This window comes from Teleopsis dalmanni, chromosome 2 (assembly GCF_002237135.1).
Source record: "Teleopsis dalmanni isolate 2A chromosome 2, ASM223713v2, whole genome shotgun sequence".
Classification (NCBI taxonomy): domain Eukaryota; kingdom Metazoa; phylum Arthropoda; class Insecta; order Diptera; family Diopsidae; genus Teleopsis; species Teleopsis dalmanni.
In genome coordinates, this window is record NC_051847.1 from 74,041,886 (window position 1) to 74,064,674 (window position 22,789).

Consider the following 22,789-nt stretch of genomic DNA (forward strand, 5'->3'; position numbering starts at 1 on the left):
AATGTTCATGATTGAAAATGAGAGCCTGACCGCGGTTCCTATGATTCATATTGTACTCCACCGCATAACGTTCCGTCGGCATAAAAGCAGTAAATCCATAATGTTTTGTTGCTTTAGCATTTCTGAAGAATAACGTGAACCAAAAAAAAAAAACAAAAAAAAAATTAACATTATTTTTTACAATAAAAAAAAAAAAGCTAAAATAAATAAAATGAATAATAAAAGCAAAATAAATAAATAAAGTTTTTGCTGTGTAAAAAGAAGTACACAAAAAAAAAAAAACTCTGGAATTGCGTACTAAGAAACTATAATGAATTTGCTTCATTTTTGATAAGAAGAGAAAGAAGTGAAAAAAAGAACATGAAAAACGTATATTAACTAAAATAATTTCTGCAGAACCATTCCCTAATGTTGCCTTTAAGTAAATCAATACGAGGGTAGTGCCTAAAGTTTTGCATGTTGAGATAAAATTAAAAATTTTAAATTATAATTTTAAAATGCACTTAAAAATGCTAACAATCAATTGAATTAAAATATTATATAAATTATTAAAATATTAATAAGCGATTAAAAAATATATTTATAATCATTATATGATTTTTAATGAAAACATTAAAATAATTTTATACAAAATTTTGATTAAATTATATTGAAGTTGGAATAAAATCTTAAATGATGCAAAGTTTGTATAGTTTGATAAATCTGAGTTTTTTTAAAAAAAACTCTATTAGCGTAATATTAAAATTCAAAATTAAGCGAACTAACTGTGAAAGTATTTTCATAAAAAGTCCTAAATTATATATCACAGAGCATTTTGAAGCTCTAATAAAGTACTTAGCATAAAATTCGAAAATTTATATATTTTGTATGCAATGATGAGTCAGAGGTTCCGCTCTGTCTCGGGATTTCCCGATTGACGTTCCCAATAATCTAGTTCTGAATACCCTGTCTAATGAAATTTAAATGATATATCCTAATGTTTTTGATGCATTTCAATTAAAATCTGTTTTAATTTTTGTCGCAAACAGTTGTTGGAATATTGAAATAAAGTTAGTGGAATTGAAAACCATTTTTAATCGATAACAATCAATTTTTGCCATTATTAATAAAAGTTATTGGAAGAGGATTGGCAAGAAATTTGAAAAGTATTTCGAATTTTTAATCGATAACAATCAGTTTTTTCCGTAATAAATAAGAACTATTGGAATTTTAATCGATAAGAATGAGTTTTTGATGTAATAAGTTATTGAAATGAGACCGTGCAGAAATTAGTAATATATTTTTAAACGATAACAATCAGTTATCGTTATCATATCAAGATGTATTATAACAAACAAAAAAAAAACAAAAATGCAAAAATAGTATTTATAAGAACGAAGCTATAATTCTTCTTCATATTATTGTTGTAATTATTGAAGATCTACTGATGTAGTGGCTGGCTATTGGGAATGTTGAACTTGATTGTCGACTAGTAACGGCGGGAAATGTAGAACCGGTCGTCATGAAAACGAAGCTATAATTCTTAATATGTTTTACTAGTTATTAGTTATTAGTATATCTATAACGAAATGGAGGCCGATTTTCATAGAAATTCACACTGGACTTTTGTGTCAAAGAAGAAAAGTAAAGTAATTAAACCAAATTAAAGGTCATTAAAATCAAAAATAGAAAATCGGAAATAAATATAGTATTGCTTAAAGTTATAATTGTTAATATGTTAAGATATAATTCTTAATATCATTTATTGATACACATTATCAGTACATCTATAACGATATGAACGCAGATACTCATAAAGGTTCACACTGGAATTAATTAGATTAAGAAGAATTAATGTAATCAAAATCAAAAATAGAAAAAAAATAAATAAATAAAATAAAATAAAATAAAATACAAAATAAAATAATAAATTAAAATAAAATAAAATAATAAATAAAAATAAAATAATATAAAAATAAAATAAATATAAAATAATAATAAAATAAATAAATAAAATAAATAAAATAAAAGAAATACATAAAAATAAAATAAATATAAAAATAAAATAAAAGAAATACATAAAAATAAAATAAAAGAAATACATAAAAATAAAATAAATAAATAAAAATAAAATTAAAAAAACATTTGATGATCGACAGAACATCTGATGTCCAAAACTTTAGAAAAAGGACAAATATATAAAAAAAGATTAAATACGTCATATGTTCACAATATGGTTGAGATACCCACTCCACAAACAAATTTCATGGTCAATATTTTTGGCCACTTGTTTTTCGCGTTTGGTTCTTTCTATACTCTACTAGTTGTTTCAAATACCAATTCGTAACAAATAGTTTTCCAAACAAACGAGTATTCATTTTTGAAAAGAAAACAAAAAATTTATCAATAAGAAATAATTAATTCAAAACAGGTAAAAAAAATTATTTACTAAAAAATAATTAATCAAAAAAAAAAAATTAAATAAATAATGGATGAATAATAATTATAAAAATAAACTATTAATTTTTTAAATAGCTTCATTATTACTAACAACAATTATTAAACACAAAAATAGCAAAATAAACCACAAACAATTAAGCAACTGGTTTCTAAAATATTTCCTAAATTAAAATATAATTATAGTTTAAATATATAATAGTTTAAATATATAAACACATGTTAACAATAAAAGAAATTTATTATAAAAAAAAGCAGCAATGATAACGAAGACGACTTTAAACCTTCAAACTAATAATCAAGGATTTTTTGTTCTGTTCCTTCTTTTTTCGAATATAAACACAACACAGTACATAGCACAACCACACAGTAACTTACCCTTTATTGTTGTTGCTACCACTAACATTGCCTTTACCTGTTCCCTCGGTGCCTCTTGCATCTATAATATCGCCACCGTTTGCATTTTGCGTTATGCATGTTCTTGAGATGCATTCGTCTGTCATGATTTTTTATTTGCTCTTTCAATTTTATATTTCAATCGAAATGTTTGTATGCGTACCAGACACGCCGGAATAGTTTTTTTTTTGGTGTTGCAGCAGCAGAAGTAGTAGTTGTTGTTGTTGTTGTATGTCCTTACTTAATAAATACAAATTACTAAACACTTGTTTTCACCAAATTAAGCACATTTCTTTCTGCAGCACAAAATATATATGCATCTATATATAAGAATTATATTTTCCTACTTTTTTCACTTTTTGTTATTTTTATTTATTTATAAATCACCAATAATGTGATTGCCTCGTATTAATGATAACAACAACAATCATTGACGAAAATGGTCAAAACCCGATTTTTTTTTTTAGTTTGCTGTTATTTAAAATTAATTCAATTTTTCTTTTATTTTGTTTGTTTCTTTTTTTCTCAAATACGATAAACACAAACAACAAAATATAAAACAATAGAAGCACTTAAAATTCTAAATCTTCCTTTGCCTGTTCTCACGCGCTCAACCACAACCAATCGCCTCCATTTACAATTCACAACTGAACTCATTTGTTGTTTTTACGCAAATGCAAAAATTCTACATTCACAATAGATAAGATAGCGCCAAAAGCAATTCAATGGAAAACAAAAACAAATCCATATGTATTGTATGATTTAGTTCGAAACCATTTGGTGCGATGAAATTTAGTACTAATATTATTGTTAATGTGGTTTGTGTCCAGAAGGAGCAATTAGTTTTATCTTGCAATAGCGCAGTAAATAAATTTTTATTTATCACTTGAGTGCTAAGCTCTTATTACATCTATTGTTGCAATGGAAAATTCAAGTACTATTAATAAAATATTTTAATATCAACTATTGTTTCAAAATAAATTTTATAGTAATTTTTTTATTGTTTTTTCGAATTGAAATTCAAATACTTATTTATGGACTTGTATATTTTCACACGTATTTTAAGCTTTAAGTTCAATACCTTTATCAAAAAAAAAAAAATAACTGAGCACATGAGATGTTGGAAACAGTACACTATTTTAGTGTTTCCAAGATGACGCTTTTACTTTTAGTGTATTGTTTGTGCTCATAAACGCAAACACTAAAAATTTTTTCGAACATGATTAGTACTGTACACTACGATACTGTAATGTTTATTTTCGTTCACTGGTGAGGACAGTCTTACGGAGACAACTGAAATGTACAATTGTTTCAAATCTCATAATGATATATAGTTCATTTTCTTAAGCAAATACAGACATTGTCTGGTACACAAATAACTCCAAAATCGTACGAGTTCGGGTTAGAGAATCTACAACCCCAACAATCGAATATCCCTCAGTAAGGAACAATAGTTTTAGTATTGCAAACTAAAGTCTACGTCATAAATGTCTGTACTAAACTTAATAGGTACACATAAACCTTATATTAGATAATCTAGAAACCATTAAATCTTCAGAATCGAACTCAACAAACTTTTCACTAATTTGGGAAGCAGTCAGTGTCTTATAAAACTTTGTTACTAAGAATCAATAAGTGGATTTTTGAACTGGATACCTGTGGAAACTGATTTTGATTACTATTAAGTGGCAGACAAACTGTAAAGTTATCTCAAAGCAACTATATGAGTCAGAGCCAATTTTAAGTGTTATGTCAAAATTACTTTAAAAGCCTAGATAAATTGAATTATACTAGCAAAGCCAACCATAAATGGTCTACCGGAGCAGGACCATATACTGTACTGCAACTTCAAAAAATATGAAAGTAAAAAACAAAAGTAGATCACATCGGATTTAAAAATAATGACTGGGGTGATAACTGGATAATATCTTTTAAACAAGCATAAAGTGTGATTAAAACTTTCAGTAGCGTGTGCACACAGAAACATCTCTACATATCGTTAGATATGTAGGGTGCTCTCATAACATCAGTGAAATTCAGTATATAAATATAGACTAACTGCCATCTACATAGATAAAGTATCCTCTTCCATATCACAGTTGCACTGCAATAAAGTTCTCAAAGATTCCCGCCTAATATCTCCCTGAAAAAACGGCACACTTTATGTGCACCAAACTTGCCCTAACTCAATTGAGATCAGTATATAGTCTTGTGCTAAACAGTTGATATCACAACACATATTTTTTCATGTCCCAATAGATCATTGGACCAGTCTCATTGTAATGTCTTTATTTTTCCGCCTTGACTCTGATTAATATTTAAAGTGTCAATAAATTATTGCGAGTATAAAAGAAAGTAAAATTCAATTCAACATTTGTGTGTGTGTGTGTGTATATATATATATAGACTAAAATTGCTTTGATTCATAAAGTTCGGTAAATGGAGCACCAAAAATGGTTAAAAGGTCCTAATATCTTCACATAATAAACAAACAATAAAAGTAATATATAAAATAAATTATAGAAACTATAATAGCAGTGTTAAATCATAGTTGGTTATTGCTACGACCACAAGAACACTTTTTTAACAGAAGCGCATAAAAGTATACTATAATTATTTTATTTCATTTCTTCTATAATTTTTTATTTAAAATTCAAGTTAAAAAAAAAAAAGATATTTTCTTTCTCTGTAACTACACAATCAACTCGAAGTACCATTTCGTAAAGAAAAGGTTCGACTTATGGAGATTTCGAGTAAGAGAATTATTTTATTTTTTATTTTAATAAAGTAATAGTGTTGCTGTAAAGCTAGACTTACTTTGTATAGTGACAAAGAAGCTTTATTAAAATTTATAAGGGTTTTCGAATAACAAAGAAAGAAATAAAGGACAAACACAAAAATTTATTTTTTAATTTTATTGAAATTTGGCTGAACATACAACGCTGTTTCGAGTATTGCCAAGTACTCTTCATCGGTGGTCTTTGGAAATAATCGAATTTTTATTTAATTAGTTTATAGTCCGTATATAATTTGTTTGGACTGCAAGTGCCAGGCTTAGAACTCGTGCCTGCAAATTAGAAGCGATGACTAATCGTGTTTATCCACAAGAAGCCAAGGCTGCACAAACTTTCAATGCTCAAATTTTTTCCTCTTTTCTTTCCTCTTTTGTTTTATTTCCGCTTTTCTTTTTTCCTCTTTTATTTTTTCCTCTTTTGTTTTATTTTCTTTTGTCTTTTTTTCTTTTATTTTGTTTTTTTTTATTATTTTATTCTTTTCTTATTTTTTCGTTTATTTTAAAAGAAACTAGAATTACATTTTAAGATATTTATTTATTGGAAATCAAATACAGCACAGAATTTGTAGAGAAGTTCTGAACATTCAGAAATTACGGTTTAAGATTGTTATTTTTTTTTTTATTTTCAGTAAAAAAACATTCCAATTTATTCCAACCCTTATAGTGATCATCACATGTAGTATCATTCGTTTGCAAATTAAAATTCGGAGTTTCGAATGAGCCCTCTACTTTATTCTTGGAAGGCTAATGAACAATTTTATCCACCGAACCCTAATTACTTTCCGTTTCGCTTAGAATCTGATCCATTAATTCAGATCTATAATGATCAAAAATATCTGTCATCTGTAGAAAAGCTTGCTATAGAAATTTCATTGTTAAGCTGAATAAATTCGTTAAGAGTAGAATCGGAAATTATATTATTTACTTTACTTGTACTTTACTTTTACATAAATTCACGGTCTTCATCAGTGTTATTCAAGAACCCTGATCTAGCGGTTGCAATTAAGAGGCCATATACGGCGGAAGAAATACCAATTCTTTGACATGCGGTGACTGGCTTTGCACAAAGAAGCAACATATAAAAAAAAATTAAAGATTTGGTTTGGAAAAAGTGACTTCCCCTAACACTAAAATGAATTCAGACTTAAAACCAAAATTCCACTTATAGAATGCACTTTCCCAAACCCCTATTAGCACGTGACACTATTTTTTTTCGAGTTATAGAGAAATTCGTGTTATAGAAGTTCGAGTTATGGAAGTTTGACTGTATTTGCTTAAGTGCTGCGTAGTTGTTCTTGTGTTGCGTGTTCCCTTGGAATGGGCAGTAGAGTTAACAAAAGAAAGATGTCATTAATTTTTCCAGAAACTACAAACTTCGCCTAAAAAGCTATGCCGAATACTAACAATAATTCAGCATTACAAGATGTTTTCTCTTGGACCGTTTTTGACGAGCGGTTGGCAAGTTTCTGAATAACAAACTTGAAAACGTTGCTAAGAAAGATGATCTGTGATTATTGAAAGAAGAAATCAACTCATTAAGGCAAGAAAAATACTTCACTCAAAGAAGAATTACGCCGGTTAAAAACACAGGTTCACCACATCGACAAAGACAGTAGACGTGCGTATATTGTTGTGAAAGACTTATCGTGTGACACAGTAATGTCTGCTGAGAAATCCACAAACTGTGCAGTTATGTGCTGAAAGCAAATGTATCTGTGTGTACTGTAAAGAAATAACCTGGTAATGGCGTTTTCATTGCAATACTCAGGTCGAAATCTCACTCTAGACTGATTTTATCCTCTGTGACGAAATTAAAAGGCAGAAGTGTTTACATTAATATAGATCTCACAGTGAATGACAAATCTTTTATTTGGCGAGAAAATAAAATAATTGCTGCTGATGGATGTTAACCAAGCAAGAAATACCCTGGACTATCCTGATGGAAATGTTAGATAGATACATAAGCTTCTATCTATCATACTCCGATCACATGCCGCTGGTTATTGAATTTCATTTCCCATCAAGTGTGGAAGTAATTCCGAATAACATACAAGTTCCGAAAAAAATGCGTTGGAAAGAAGCTTGTGCAAGTAGATACAGTGGGTAGTGGGGTAACCAGACCTTAAATAAGCGTTTTGAACCCCAAAAAGAATGGTTTGACAACAAGTGTCATGACTTAGGAAAAATATGTTTTATTTCCTTAATCGAAAATACAATCTAGAAACTCATCCTACCTTTTTACTTTTCACTCAGATCTCCATATGCAAACCTTTGCCGTAATAAAAACTTCGATGGCAATAAAAAAATATGGAAACATTAAATACTATTAAGTATACTGTTTCTCAAAAAAACAGTATACTCAAAGTATCTACTTCTCTACAATGTGTAGACTTTCGTATTCACTATGAATCCCTACTTACTTACAGTTTCGACCTTCCAGCTACCTCATAGCGTCTTCCGCCTTTAGTCAATTCTTTCTTTGAATCGCTTTAGAACTTCGGGAACTCCAGCTTGTGCTTGCAATCAGCAATTCTAATAAAGCACCAGGTAACGACCGCATTCCTTATGAATTCTACAAAAATGCTTCTCCTGGTTTCCTGGTTACTTACGCTATATAATTTTATATTTCTTCACGGAGTCGTACGATCTTCGTTTTCAAAATCGATAATTCAACCAATGATGAAAAATGGAGATCCCAATATAATTACAAAATGTCGTGGACTATCATTGCTCGATTCTATCTATAAAATATTTACTGGTATGCAACTTTCGCGTATGAAGGGCTTGGTTGAGCTCAATAATATCTTATTGAGGATTTGCAGTTCCTACTCAACTGTTGATAACATTTTCAATCTGACTTCTACAATACACTTAAATTTAAGTAGCAATAAGAAAACATATACATTTTTTGTTAATTTCTGACGCGCATTTGGCACTATTCCTAGGAATGCCTTATTTTTCAAATTAGCTACTTTAGGTTTGTCTCACAAGTTTTTGACCACACTAATGGAATTGTACTTGTCGCGTAAGGGACGTTAATCTTATGTCTTCTTCGTTTAGAGTCACTTTCCCTATACTTAAATGATCTACATGAGTTTTTAAGGGGTGGAGTACCTATCAACTCAACTTATATAAAAGTGTTTTTGTGTGATGTGGTTCTACTTATGGACTCACCTGATGTATTGCAAATTATGATAGATGATCTGCTTAGGTATTGTTCACAATGGAGTCTTATCGCGCATCTAGATAAATCTGAGATTATGTTGTTCAGAAAAGGTCCTAGAGTAAGTAATTCCTTATCGTGGTAGTTCGGGAAGAGTCAGGTAGAAAGTATCAATGAATATAAATATTTCGGGATGGTAATTACATATAACCTCTCTTACAAAAAATATTGGACTTATAAATTTTCAATAGGTAAGAGTGCAATTAATTCCAAGTGGGCAAAGTAGTTGTCAAATCCTAAAATAACTTTCAGAAATCAAATAAAAATCTTCTACACGGCAGCGCGTTTAATTATACTTTACGGTACCTTAGTTTAGGGTTATAAATACTATGATCAAGTGAAAAAACTCTTTAGATTTTTTATAAAAAAGATTCTAATTCTACCCAGTAACACTCCAAACTATAAGGTCCGCTTAGAAATGGGTTTACCAACGCAGTTTGATGACAGTGCAAACACATTGCGCCTAGGTAAGAAAAATTCTTAATCTCCCCTCCATAAGGCTTTCTTGAATACTATCTGAACTTACAACTGACTAAGCTATATATTGGGCCAAAGATGGGGAAAATATCTGTTTAGAACTGAGTCTTTCATTCCTTTGTCGCGAATGCTACATGACATGTTTCCACAACAACAATATGATATTATGTATAGTTTTTATTACGAAAACACGGTAGAGAATTTAATATATCTGAACGTGACTGTTCTTTGTGTAATCGTCATGAAATAGAAAATATATGTCATATTCTTGGTGTTTGTCCGATTTTCAAAGAACATAGACGTCTGTTTTTTGATAAAGTACTTTTGTTCGAAGAAGATGGTAAAGTCTTATTAAATGGTAACAATACTTATAATCTGTATAATTTTATGAAAATGGTTTTAAGTTACAGAAGATTAATTATTGAGTAATTTATCTGAATAATAGTGTTAATAATATGCACCTCCGTTTGTATGCCAATCTGACACACAACCAATATGTTATTGTCAATATAGATGTTAAGTGAAGTTCTATAATTTTTGTAATTGCTGTACGAATTTTTTTAATCAATAATAAATAATAAAAATAATAAAAACTCAATGTTAAGTCAACGTCTTTCTGTTTAAATTGAAGATAACATTGATAGGTTTCATTTCCAATAAAAGGACTTTACTCTTTGCAGTTTCCAAGAAGGAAACGTAGGACGTAGGTCCTACATTTTCCAAGAATAAGTTTGATATTCGTTTACTTAATAATACCGAACCCCAGCTGTTGATTTAAGGCAGGTTTAACGAGCATCTTTTTTGACCTTGCAGATATTCAGACCTTGGAAGATCGGTCAGTCCTTCTAATATAAGCAAATTAATTTTATTTCAATAAAACAGTAATCGAGGCACAATAGATCTCTAGGTCGCAGTGTAAATTCAATAAATTTAATATAATTTTTTATACCAAATAGCAAAATGTAAATTTAATTTGGTCACGTTTAATAGCACAGTTTTCAGAGAAAAATATAGTTCGGTGGGATTAAAGTTTATAATTTTTTTCCTTTTGCAGTACTTGAGTAGAGTTTCATTTACAGATAAGATTTGATAAAAATTAATTGATTAATTGAAAAATTGTACTTTTATTTGAATTCATATTCTCATTGTTGATATTTAAATTAATGTTATGAAATATTTTTAAATACACTTTAATATAACAATGTGTTAAATATAATTGAGGAAGCAAATAAATTATTATTTTGCCAAAATACAAACAATTCAGTTGAAATATTCACCTTATTAAAAAAAAAACAAATATATATATATATACTTATATATAATTTTTTTTTTTTATCAAATTATAATACCAAAATTTTAAATGCAAATTGAACGTTTTAGAAATTACTAAAAATTGAGAAAAAAATAATAATAACAATTGCATATAATATATTTGATGAGATGGGATGGGATTTAATATAGTCTTTAATGAAAACACATTAATTTGTTTATATTATATGAAAACTTTATTTTATTTATTTACTCATTTACTTTTATATTATTATCATCTTTGCCAGATCACGTTCTACAATAGACTGTTCTTTGAAACTTATTCTAAATCTAACAATAGTTTTGTTATTTATTTTTAAATAATATAATTATCTTAATCTAATAATATTCTCTTAATTCTAATTGGTTATTCTTATATCCTTTATATATATATTATAGATTATTATAGGTTAACTATTTTTTGTCTGAAAAACGCAATATGCGCGTTAACATGGTTGTGACGCAGGGGATTTGCTTCTGTTGGTGCATTATGGGACTGTCCGGCACACACGACTCAAAGTCAACAGCCACACGCCGATTTACGAATGTCAGTAATGTTAGCATATCCAGGTTTTTACCATTCTCCTTGATTTCCTTTACCAGGGATTGTATGAACCATGAACCGTTTGTGGCATTGCGCCACGCATAGAAACCTACAAATATATAATTTAATTATTATTTGCATTATTTGTACTATTTTATATATATATATATATATATATATATATGTGAGTGCAGCAGTTAGTCTTTGTTAGTTTGGAGAGTTTATTGTATTTTTAGATTAAGTTCTACTAGTAGTTATTATTGTAGTCCGTAAAGACCTTTTAAGCAGGTAACTTGAAACAAATTACAAGAATGTATATGTACATAGGTTAGGATGTGGATCGGTGATGACAATGTGAGAAGGAAGGCGATTGTTTAGGATGAATTGGGGTTTGATGAGATTTAAACTGAAGTCAAACAGAATTAATGTGGAAAAACCTTGCAACTTTTATTCGACTAGTCCAAAACAGTATCATATTTCACATACCATTAAGTTGTGGCCAATAAGCACTCTCTCACAGAAATATTTAAAAAAAAATACTTGCTGTCTATGCTTTAAGAATACAGCTCCTGGCACTTCTTGAAATTCACAAAATGCCTGCTACATAAAAATGTACATAGAGATTTTATTCTATCTAGTATCGCTTGAGATCAATAAACCTATGTATGGGGGGCTTACAGCTGGTTAAATTTAACTAACCTTACTTATATACATATAAGCGTTTAATTTTCTAGCTTGAAAATGTTTATGCAAAGCTTTTTTACAGAAATGTTTTCTTACTATTTTATATTATTAGTGCAGTTAACTAGCACTTACTTATTTTAATAATTATGAACACTTGATATACTGTACTTTTACGCTTTTTTAAGAATATTAAAGAAACATATCATTTACCTGGTATGGTTGAGTAGGCATATAAATAATCGGCATGTAGAGGAATTTTGTAGTCCATTCCATAAGGTGGACTATCTGTTTGAGTCGCCTGGAGCATAACACCAGGATCATAACGACTACCTTGGCAAGCTTGTATTAAAAATATCTTTGGTTTACCAGCCAAAGTAGCACAATTCTGGGGGGTAAAGTACTGGGAAATAGAGTCTAATTGGTAATGTACGTCTTTAGCATAGATAATGCCATTATTACCGTGTGACATAACTGCAATAAGTATACAATCATTATCTCTATGATCCTTTGAGGCAGCTACAAAAATAAAATAGAAACATTACATAGGTATACGTATGTGCAAATCAAACAAAATGTACCTTTCTCAATGTAATGTAATATCTTACTATATTTGCAGTCCTTATAAACTAATACATCAAAATCCAAATATTCCAAAGCTTCACGCAAATTGTCACAATCCACATTTGTGCCAGCACGAGATTTCAGATTTGGTATGTCGAAATGCTCATGATTGAAAATGAGAGCCTGGCCGCGGTTCCTATGATTCATATTGTACTCCACCGCATAACGTTCCGTCGGCATGAAAGCAGTAAATCTAGCTTTAGCATTTCTAAAGCATAACAAATAAAAAAATGTTGCCTTTAAGTAAATTAATACGAGGGAAGTGTTTAAAGTTTTGAATGTTATAAAAATGAGAAATAGAATTCATTTAGAATTTTTAAGCTTGCATTATTAAAATATTATTAACGTTATTTATTTATAAAAAAAAATTAAAAAATTTTAAATAAAATTGATAGTATCTATTAAAGTACGACTAAACGCTAAAATAATTAAAGAGTATCGTTAATGACGCAAAAATTTGTATATTTTCATAAATTTGAGTTTTTAAGAAAATATCTATTAGTTTATTAATAAAATTCAAAATTAATTAAAATATATTTTAGTTAGCGATCCAATTGTGAAGGATTTTCATATAAAACTCTTACATTATTATTAGAGAAGTTTTGAGCAGTAATCAATTACAAAAACAATTTGAATTTGTATTGTATTAAAGTACATTGCATAAAATTCGAAAATGTATACATTATGTATCTAATGTCAAATCGGTTCCACTATGTCTCGTGATTTTCGTCTCAGTTGCCACTGAAGTTCTCCTTAATCTAATTTTGTATGCTGTGTCTAATTTCCTAAGACTAAAATATAATTAATATAATTCATAATGTGGCAGTGATGCGGATAATAGATGCTGTATCAAGTTAGCATCCATAGCCTCTCCTGCTCAAATTTCAGTCCACCATTTTTTAAAAATAATAATCTTAACCACCTCCCAATCTGCAGGAAGGGCTCTAAGAATCTTACGCGTAACATATTTAATTTTTGCCAGAAATTAAGGCTTGCCACATGGAATGTGCGCACACTCTCCTCTAAGTTAGCGCAAGTTTCGAAGAAGATAAACCGATACAAAATCGATATTATTGGTAGGTCGAAAACTAGATGAACCGGCTCTGGCGATCACCAACTGTTCTCGGACCAATATACAGTGGTCACTGGCGAAATCGAGTTAACGGAGTAGGTCTTCTTCTGTCCCAAAAAACAAAACAAGCTCTTCTAGAATTTAAGCCTGTATCAGACCGCATTATCGTAGTCCTACTTGAAGGAACATTAGACAACATGAAAAAAGGAGACCTATGGAAACCTTAACGCCAAGGTAGGCAATAACAACAGCGGCATTGAAGACGTTATGGGTCGCAATGGCTTGGGTCACACCCGCAATGATAATGCCGAGCGCCTCGTCAACTTCTGTTCCAATTTCCATCCTTTCATCGGAGGCACCTTGCACAAAGACACCCATAAGTACAAGTGGCAGTCTCCTGATAGCACTACTCGGAAACTAGATATCGACAAGTTCAAAGAGCCAACTAAGAAACTAAACTTCGTCTCTCAACTTCAAGACAGACTTCCAGTGTCCCGGGACCCTTACTCCTAGGAATTTATATCGGAGGTTTGCAGAAAAGCAACAGAGGACACAATCGGTTTCACACAGAACCAGCATAAGTCATGGATCATTGACCAAATATGAAAGCGCATCGAAGAAATGCGCTTAATTAAAATCTTAAGATATAACGCCTTTTCCGCATTTAAAATCTATGACAATATGAGCATGCTGCTAACCAAAACGATTTAAGAGGGGTATACACAGCTATCAAAAAACTCGGCGAGCACAAATAAAATCCTCCCCCCTTAAAAGACAAGCACGACAACATTCTGGCATCGGCACGCCAACAACTATAAAGATGGGTTAAGTTCTTTGACGATAGAAACGTAGTAGTAAATAGCGCCGACTACACATCGCCGCAACCCTATGTGTGCAATCTCTGTGGACAAACCAGATGCTACCGGAATCAAATCAGCGTTGAACAATTTGAAAGCGCACAAAGCCTGCGGACCTGACTCCATTGCTCCTGAGTTGCTAAAGTTCGCTAGCGATATTCTTGCTTCCAGAATAAAGCCCATTTTAGGTGTGATTTGGGAATAGGGCAGGATCCCGGACAACTGGAAAGATAACATCACGCTCCCGAAGAAAGGCGACCTATCACTATGCAGTAATTAGAGGAGAATAACCCTGTTAAATACCATCGTGAAAATTATAACAGCCATCAATCTTAACCGCATAGGCCCTTTCATCAATTCATCGCTACGACGCGAACAGAATGGTTTTCGTCCAAATCGCTCGTGCATAGATCATATTAATTCACTTCGAATCATCATAGAACAATCCGCGGAGTCTCCATTATTTTTGCTTTTTGTCGATTTCGAACGTGAGTTATGTACCATCACCTTAATAACACACACAACGACTCATTAGAAGAGATCGTCTTATCTAAAATAGTCCTAAGTAAATAAGTCTCTAAAATAATAAATATATTTAATTTGTAAAAGTATTCAGTTTAGTTATCTCAACACAAATATAATGATAACTAAACTAAAATAGTCCTAGGTAAATAATTGTAATTTACTATCACGATTTGCTGTGCCGAATCGATATTATAAAAGGACGAACAAAACTAGGTTTAAGTTAGTCTTAAGATTCATTCAAATAAATTCGCATCAAACTTAAGTTTCGTGTGTTTTATTTTTTTCTTATTTTTTAATCAAATATAATTCGTGCGTTTGACATGTTAAGCCGTGAATCCATTTGGGTAGCCCTACAGCGCCGAGAAATCCCTGACCAAATTTTAACCTTATACGTGAGCTATACACCAACGCATATTGCAGCGTCCGCCGCAGAGCAAAAAACAGTCAAAAATTTAGTATTACCCAAGACGTGCGCTCTTTCACTGCTGCTTTTCATCACAGTTCTGAATGACATACTCGCAAAAACTAACGCTGCCCTTCCCTCTGCCGACATTACTTGGCGTTCCTTTGAAAAACTACATGATATGAATTATGCCGATGACATCTGCTTCTTGTCACACTCCCTACAAGATATGAAAGGTAAACTTAAGCTTCTAGCGAAAAACGCCATTCAAATTGGTTTAAAACTAAACTACAACAAAACCTAGTTAATACGTCTTGAAACTACCAACACCGCGCCGCTCGTTGTAAAAGTAGACAACAGCCCGCAAAAACGAAGAAAATCTGGTCCTCGAACTCTATCTCGCGTCGCACCAAATTGAAAATTTTTAACACGAGCATCAAGTCAATCCTTCTATATGGAAACGTGGAAAGCTACAGAAACTGCGGGAATATGTCAATAAATGTCTCCGCCGTGTATTTAAAATTTTCTGGCCATGGTTAATCTCAAACACTGAACTTCTTACGATATCCGAAAATGTACCAATAGAACTCGAGGTTAAAGACCGGAAGTGGCACTGGATTGGACACGCACTCCGGAAAGACAACAACGGTAACTTACCTTTTATTGTTGTTGCTACCACTAACATTGCCTCTACTTGTTTCCTCGTTCCTTTTTGCATCTATGCTATCGCCACCGTTTGCATTTTGCGTTATGCATGTTCTTTCAATTTTATATTTCAATCGAAATGTTTTTATGCGTACCAGACACGCCGGAATAGTTTTTTTTTTGGTGTTGCAGCAGCAGCAGTAGTTGTTGTTGTTGTATGTCCTTACTTAATAAATACAAATTACTAAACACTTGTTTTCACCAAATTAAGCACATTTCTTTCTGTAGCATAAAATGTATACAGTGGCTCTCAGTTTATTTCATCCAACACTGTGTTATATTTTTTTAAACCTTTGGAGAAATTAAAACCCTGGTAAGAAATCGTGACAGTTGGAAAATGTTCGTTATGGCCCAATGTCCCCCTGGGAACGCAATGGAATGAAGAAGAGGAAAGGCACGCTTATTGAACATACTAAATAAAACAAAGTACATAAAATTTGTTTTTATTTCGCTCAAAGGGGAAAAACCCGATCGCGTAACAGAATTATAGTTCATAGCTTATTTCATCCAAATTAACATTTGCACTTAGTCGCCAGTATGTCGCGCTGTGCAGCAGAATTTTTTTTCCGTAATATTTTTAAAGTATTTCCAACTCAAATATAATAAATTTTTAGAATGATTTTGAACGTACGATAAAAAAATAATTTTTAAAAAAATAGGACGACGCACTACAATTGAGCAGAGAGAATTGGTGGTAACCCATTTTAAGGATGGTTAACCTAAGAGGAAAATTGCGGAATTCGTTAATTTGAGTCGCTCCACTGTGCAGAACATCATTAACCACTTTGTTCGTGAGAATAAAAAAAAAAATCAGAATTAAATGCTCCTGATATAGTCAGGAGGGTACGAATAGAACTAGGCAAAATGTGCAGTACGGAAACTGTCCGCCACGTACTTCGATACTACCACTTTAATGGTCGAGTAGTTAAAAAAAACCTTTCATAAGCAAAAAAAACCAGAGAAGTCGACTTGTTTATGCTAAGGAGCATGCCCACAAAAAATTAGATTTTTGGAACAGCGCCATATTCTCAGACGAGTCCAAATTCAATATTTCTAGTTCAGATGTGGCGGAAATCTAAGACTAAGCTCAAAAAAGAAAAATTAAAAGCTACAGTAAAACATACAGCCACATGCGTTGGGAATCTGGAGTTTATTGATAGTAACATGGACAAATCAATGTACCTCAACGTTTTGAAAAAAAATTTACTCCAGAGTGCCGTGAAACTTGGAATTCCTGAAACATTTCGCTTCTACCAAGACAACGACCCAAAACATAAGGCCGGCATCGTACAGTCTTGGTTGATTTGGAACTACCCACATCTGATGTCACCGCCGGCGCAGAACCCAGACATGAATGTCATTGAGAATTTAAGAGCAATATTGGAACAAAACATTCGGCAATATACAATTTCCAACAAAGAAGACTTAAAAAAGGCTATTTCACAAGAGTAGCTGAAAATTGCTCCAGGAACAATCCAAAAACTTGTAGGTTTAATGCCGAAGAGACTTGACGAAGTGGTGAAAGCAAAGGGGTGTCATACCAAGTATTGACTTTAGGACCAAATTAAATTTCTTTTTGTGGATGAAATAAGCTGAGACATTAAAAAAGGAGTATTTTTGTAGTTAATGTTCAATTTTTATTAAAATAATATTTTCAATATTTTTGGGGTTTCAAAATTAAACAATAAATATTTCTCCTTAAAAATGGCATTTAAATATTTTTAATCGATGACATAGTTTTTCAGTAATAGCGTAAGAAATTTTAAAATTGGTATTGGATGAAATAAGCTGAGAGTCACTGTATATAAGAATTATATTTTCCTACTTTTTTCACGTTCACGAATGTGAATCACCAATAATGTGACACCAATAATGTGATAACAACAACAATCATTAACGAGATAGGTGCAAACCCAGTTTTTTTTAGTTTGATTTTATTTAAAATTAATTCAATTTTTCACAAAAAAAATATAAAACAATAGAAGCACTTAAAATTCTAAATCTTCCTTTGCCTGTTCACACGCTCAATCACAACCAATTGCCTTCACTTATAACTCACAACTGAAGTGAAAAATTGAAAAACAACAAATATGTTTTTAAACAAATTCAAAAATTCTACATTCACAATAGATAAGATAGCGCTTTTGAATTGCTTTTGAAACTTTATTTTTTATAACATTTTGGCACTTGAATACATGCGATTTTACCACGATAACATCAAATTACTCTCTCTTTTGAGGTTGCAGTATAATAATTTCTTACTACTTGCAATCGTGAACACACTTTGTGCATATTAGTCTTGAGAATATTAAAAAGTTGCCCACTGGTAGGAAAATTCAAAAAGTCACTGACTTATCAAACCGCCCTCGTATGTGGATGATATTGAAGTAGCAACTGAAACTTTAAAAGAACATATACATACCTACATTAACTTAGGTTTTTCATCATTTGGCTGAGATCGGTTTGGAATTAAATTTCAAGAAATGTAAGTTTGATAATGAGACCGCCGAGTTTCTGGGTTATCAAGCAAGTGAAAAGGGTATTTTACCAAACAGCTCTCATTTGAAGGCGATTATGCACTACCCAATGCCGAAGTCATTAAAGGACATACATACATGTCTGGGAATGTTTTCATATTTTCGCAAATTTGTTCCAAACTTTGCTAAGATAGCATAACCGCTGCAGCGCCTGCTTAGGTCTGGTGTTGAGTTCTGCATTGATGAGAAAGTCAAAGAAGAGTTTAGATTATGAACGCAAAGTTTATGACACCACCTGTCTTGACCATATTTAATCACACTAAAGAAACCAATTTGCACACTGACGCTAGCAAGTTATGTTTTTGAGCAGTACTTTTGCAGCGACAAAATGATGGAAAATTTCATCCGGCATGTTACGAGTACTATTCCAAAGAGACATCGTCAGAGGAGTTAAGAATGCACAGCTTCGAGTTAGAAACCTTGGCCATAGTGCACACTCTCAATCGTTTTGAAAACTATCTCAGAGGAATTCCATTCAAAATATTTACTGACTGCAGTGCACTATCACTAACGTTAGAAAAGAAAAACATCAGTCCAAAAATAGCAAGGTAGGCACTTTTATTTGAGCACTTTGATTTTAGAATACAACATCGAAGCGGTATTTCAATGAGTCAAGCGGATGCATTAAGTCGATTTTTTAAAGGTGATGAAACAGAAGCGGAAGATTACTTCACGAGAATTAAAAATAAATTTGTTGCAATGTGTACCTACTCTGACGATGATAATGATACTAAATCTAATAAGCCCGGTATAATAAGAATTCCATGTAAAACGGTGGCTGTTGCTAAGCAGGAAGACTTAGATTTCAATATACAGGTTTTACAAAACCGGGATAGTGAGATGGGTTGGTTTTTAGAGTAAAAACAGATAATAATTTACAATTATATATTCCAGCTGAAATGGAAGACAGTGTTTTTCGTCTCGTTCATGAAAAGATGTGCCATCATATGAAGTTAAAGATAGAGAAGTTTATAAAAAATTGTTTGCGTTGTATGATTTGTTCTCCACCAGGACGTGTAAATGAACACAATCTTTACAACATTCCAAAAAACCTGTTCCGTTCGACACTATTCACGTGGATCATTTTGGACATCTGCCATCAATTCAATCTGTGCGAAAACATCATAGTGTGTGTTGTGTGTAACTTACGTATTTCTCTAAGTACATATAAATAGTAGGTTTACGTCCTTAAATAATAAATATGTTAATATATTATTTGTTTACATACTATTTTGAATCATTTGTGAATCATACTATTTGTGAATCAAAAAGCGATCAAATTTATCTTCTGGATTTATTAGTATGTATAAATGACCAATTTGTGCTCATTCCTCCAAATAGGTACAATACCGATACCGGGATTGATGGGATGAACGTTTCAAAGTTTAGGTTCAGTTTGATAGTTGTCACAAAGGTCCTATTGTCTAATTATGAAGTCTTCCTGATGTGTGGTCAGTAAATAGTTTTTGCTTGTTTTGCAAATTTAAGTATTGTTACGACCTCTTACCAAAATTTTAAATGCGGTTTTTCTACAAAACCAGGATTGCAACTATTACATACTCTAAGATTGGTAGATCCTATTGACGATTGTCTTAAAAGACATGCTCCATTGATGTATGAATGATTAATTTACAAAAATTAAAGACAAAAATATTATTGATTTAGAAAAGTTAAAATGTAATTATGGTAACACTAACATATATTTCGAATTTCTGTAGGTTTTCAGTGATGACGGTATGCCGACCAAAGTTTGTAGTGATTGTCGCTTGATGTTTGAGTACAGCTATTCCTTTAAGCAAATGTGTAAACGTGCAGAAACTCTACTACGGCAGTATCCACTCACTGGTAAATGGCCGAAACCATTACAAAAACCAACGCCACCAGATCTACAAACTGTAACAAAATCTACAACCAATAAGGAAAGCAAGACTATTTTGAACCAGAAACCAATGCAAATAAATCGTACTAATAAAAATTCGGAAAACAATAAAGATGAACAAACAAAAATTGTCGTAAAGAAATTGCTGAATGCAGATCCCGCAGATTCTCCTGAACCGCCGGTACCGATACGCATAAAAAAAGAAAAACTTGAGTTTGACGCTTTAAGCATAATGAACAAAATAGAAAATAATGATGAACTCTCAATAGATGATGTACAGCGTTTTATTGATTCGGATGGTTTTGCTGAAGAAACCCCTAAACCAACGGGTAAACCAAAACTTTTAAATAAGTCCTCTATACGCATTTTGAATAAGGATGTAGAAATCGATATTGAGCCGCTATTAAGCAGGCCACAGGTAACACGTGATGAAGATGGTAACGTTGCTATTGTTACAGAAATACTAGTACCAAGCGAAAACTATGAACCAGAAGATGAACTTATCAAACAAGCGCGACCAGTGAAAACAAATGTGTTTCCATGTCCAGAGTGTGAACGCTCATTTCCGCTACGACAATTGCGTGATATTCATATGGCCAATCATGTTCGCGAACGCTGTTTTCAATGTCCTGATTGCGATAAATCATTCTTCTCGAAGTATGACTTGCAGAAACACAGTGTGATTCACACCGGATATCGTCCTTTTAAATGCACAATTTGTGATAAAGCGTTCACACGTGCTACTTTACTATATCGCCATGAGAAAAGCCACACTGATGTACCTAAGCATTTATGTGTACATTGCGAGAGACCGTTTCTCTCAAAAGAGGAATTGGAAAAGCATACCGAACGTCACCTTAAAAATAGACCATTCAAATGTAAGATTTGTAATAAGGGATTCGCATTTAAGCAAGGCAAAGAACGCCATGAGGTTTGTTTACAATTTTTTTTTTAAATAATTTTTTATTATAACAAATTTTTTTATATTTATATGTGTGTTTTAGGTCATACATTCGAGAGTACAGCCGAATCCTTGCCAATACTGCGATCAGAGTTTTTCAACACCCAGTAAGTTGGCTCGTCACTTGACTGCACATGCTGGATCACGTCCATATCCTTGTAAATTCTGTTCAAAATCGTACTTACTTTCACACCATTTGACTCGTCACTTACGCTCTCATAAACAAGAAAACTATGTATGTCCCATCTGTAATAAAGCTTTCAAGAAGAGAGAATTACTCATATATCATTCCGCTGTTCACGCAATTAAAAACCTAACATGCTCACTTTGTGAGGAAACTTTCGCTACTAGTGAGGAGGTTTCATTACATATAAAACAACACGCCGACAATCCAACATATGCGTGCGTTTTCTGTGACTTACAATTTAGCCTTAATAGTACTCTGGATGCTCATGTGCTCGAGCATCATGCGGAAGACATGCAGGCTTATAATGACGATCCAAAAAGTGATAATAAAAGTACGGAAAATAGCGGCAGCGAAAAGGAGGATAGCAATCCAGAGTTTCAAGAAGCAGTTGAATATATCATTGACGAGTTTCCTTTGGAATGTAGTTCAAATGAACAACAAAATATAATAAAAGTGGAACCAGAAGAAACGGAAGGTAACTTAATGTTCGACAACACGCTAATTTATAAATTTAAAGTTTTTTATTTTTTTGTTTTTTAGTATTAAACGATCAACCAAAAATAGTCAGTCAAATTGTTATACAACCAGGACAAAGTAAGAAACGAGGAGCCAATGAAATTCGCAATACTAAATCTATAACAAATTGTGAAGAGTTTCAGTATATAGACTCAGACGACCCACCAATCGAACCACCGAGAAAACAACCAAAAGTTACTGATAAAAAAATTCCAGTAACTTCGAAGGTGGTAAGACAAAGAAATCCTAAAACGGCTGCAGCTATTACCCAGCAAGAAACTGTGAACTCAGGAAATGCGTCTCCTAAGTTGAAACAAACTACCTTAACTTCGGTTCTAAAAGTTTTACCAAAAGGCATAACTATACGTAAAGCTGGAGGTAGTGAAGTTAGTCCAGTTGCTACTGCAGTGCCAAAGGTTGTGACATCTCCAAAAGGTGCTGAAAAGACATCGTCTCCAGCAAAGTCAAAATTCGCTGAAACAAAACAAGTATCGAAATTAGTTAAAACTTCTCCAAATACACGTGCTAATGCATCACCAAAGAGTATGCCGGCAACTAATAAGAATTCTAATTCCCCAACTCAACAAGCACTTGTAGAAGCAAAGACAAGTACTGGGAGTAGTCCACAAACTGATAAAAATGCTGCGAGCTCTCCGAAAACAAA

General features: G+C 32.0%; 3 protein-coding genes across 3 annotated transcripts in view; 1 reads left to right on the plus strand and 2 right to left on the minus strand.

The window, feature by feature from the left end:
- LOC119673825 (caspase-like) overlaps window positions 1–3,465 on the minus strand; it is a gene marked incomplete in the record, with an annotated part of 19,035 nt that extends 15,570 nt beyond the window's left edge. The window contains 1 exon segment of the mRNA XM_038084895.1: window positions 2,882–3,465. Within this exon segment, the coding sequence (XP_037940823.1) occupies window positions 2,882–2,939 (58 nt within the window).
- Window positions 1–22,789, plus strand: part of LOC119673824 (zinc finger protein 236-like) — a gene marked incomplete at its 3' end in the record, with an annotated part of 42,406 nt that extends 19,617 nt beyond the window's left edge. The window contains 3 exon segments of the mRNA XM_038084894.1: window positions 20,301–21,392; window positions 21,466–22,084; window positions 22,150–22,789. Coding sequence (XP_037940822.1) covers window positions 20,301–21,392; window positions 21,466–22,084; window positions 22,150–22,789 — 2,351 coding nt within the window.
- Window positions 10,988–17,972, minus strand: LOC119673826 (caspase-like). The gene is made up of 5 exons (XM_038084896.1): window positions 17,871–17,972; window positions 15,998–16,211; window positions 12,441–12,691; window positions 12,073–12,378; window positions 10,988–11,287 (listed from the first exon to the last, which is right to left on the minus strand). Exons 3-5 carry the CDS (start codon window positions 12,661–12,663, stop codon window positions 11,049–11,051), a joined length of 768 nt encoding a protein of 255 aa, XP_037940824.1. The 5' UTR covers window positions 12,664–12,691; window positions 15,998–16,211; window positions 17,871–17,972; the 3' UTR covers window positions 10,988–11,048.

Bases quoted from the DNA above. Each gene is read 5' to 3' on its own strand.
- LOC119673826 (XM_038084896.1), bottom strand. From the start codon at position 12,663: ATGCCGACGGAACGTTATGCGGTGGAGTACAATATGAATCATAGGAAC. The intron at 12,379-12,440 runs GTACATTTTGTT...TTATTTTTGTAG, and splicing joins ATTACATTACATTGAGAAAG to CTGCCTCAAAGGATCATAGA. The intron at 11,288-12,072 runs GTAAATGATATG...ATATATTTGTAG, and splicing joins TGCCTACTCAACCATACCAG to GTTTCTATGCGTGGCGCAAT.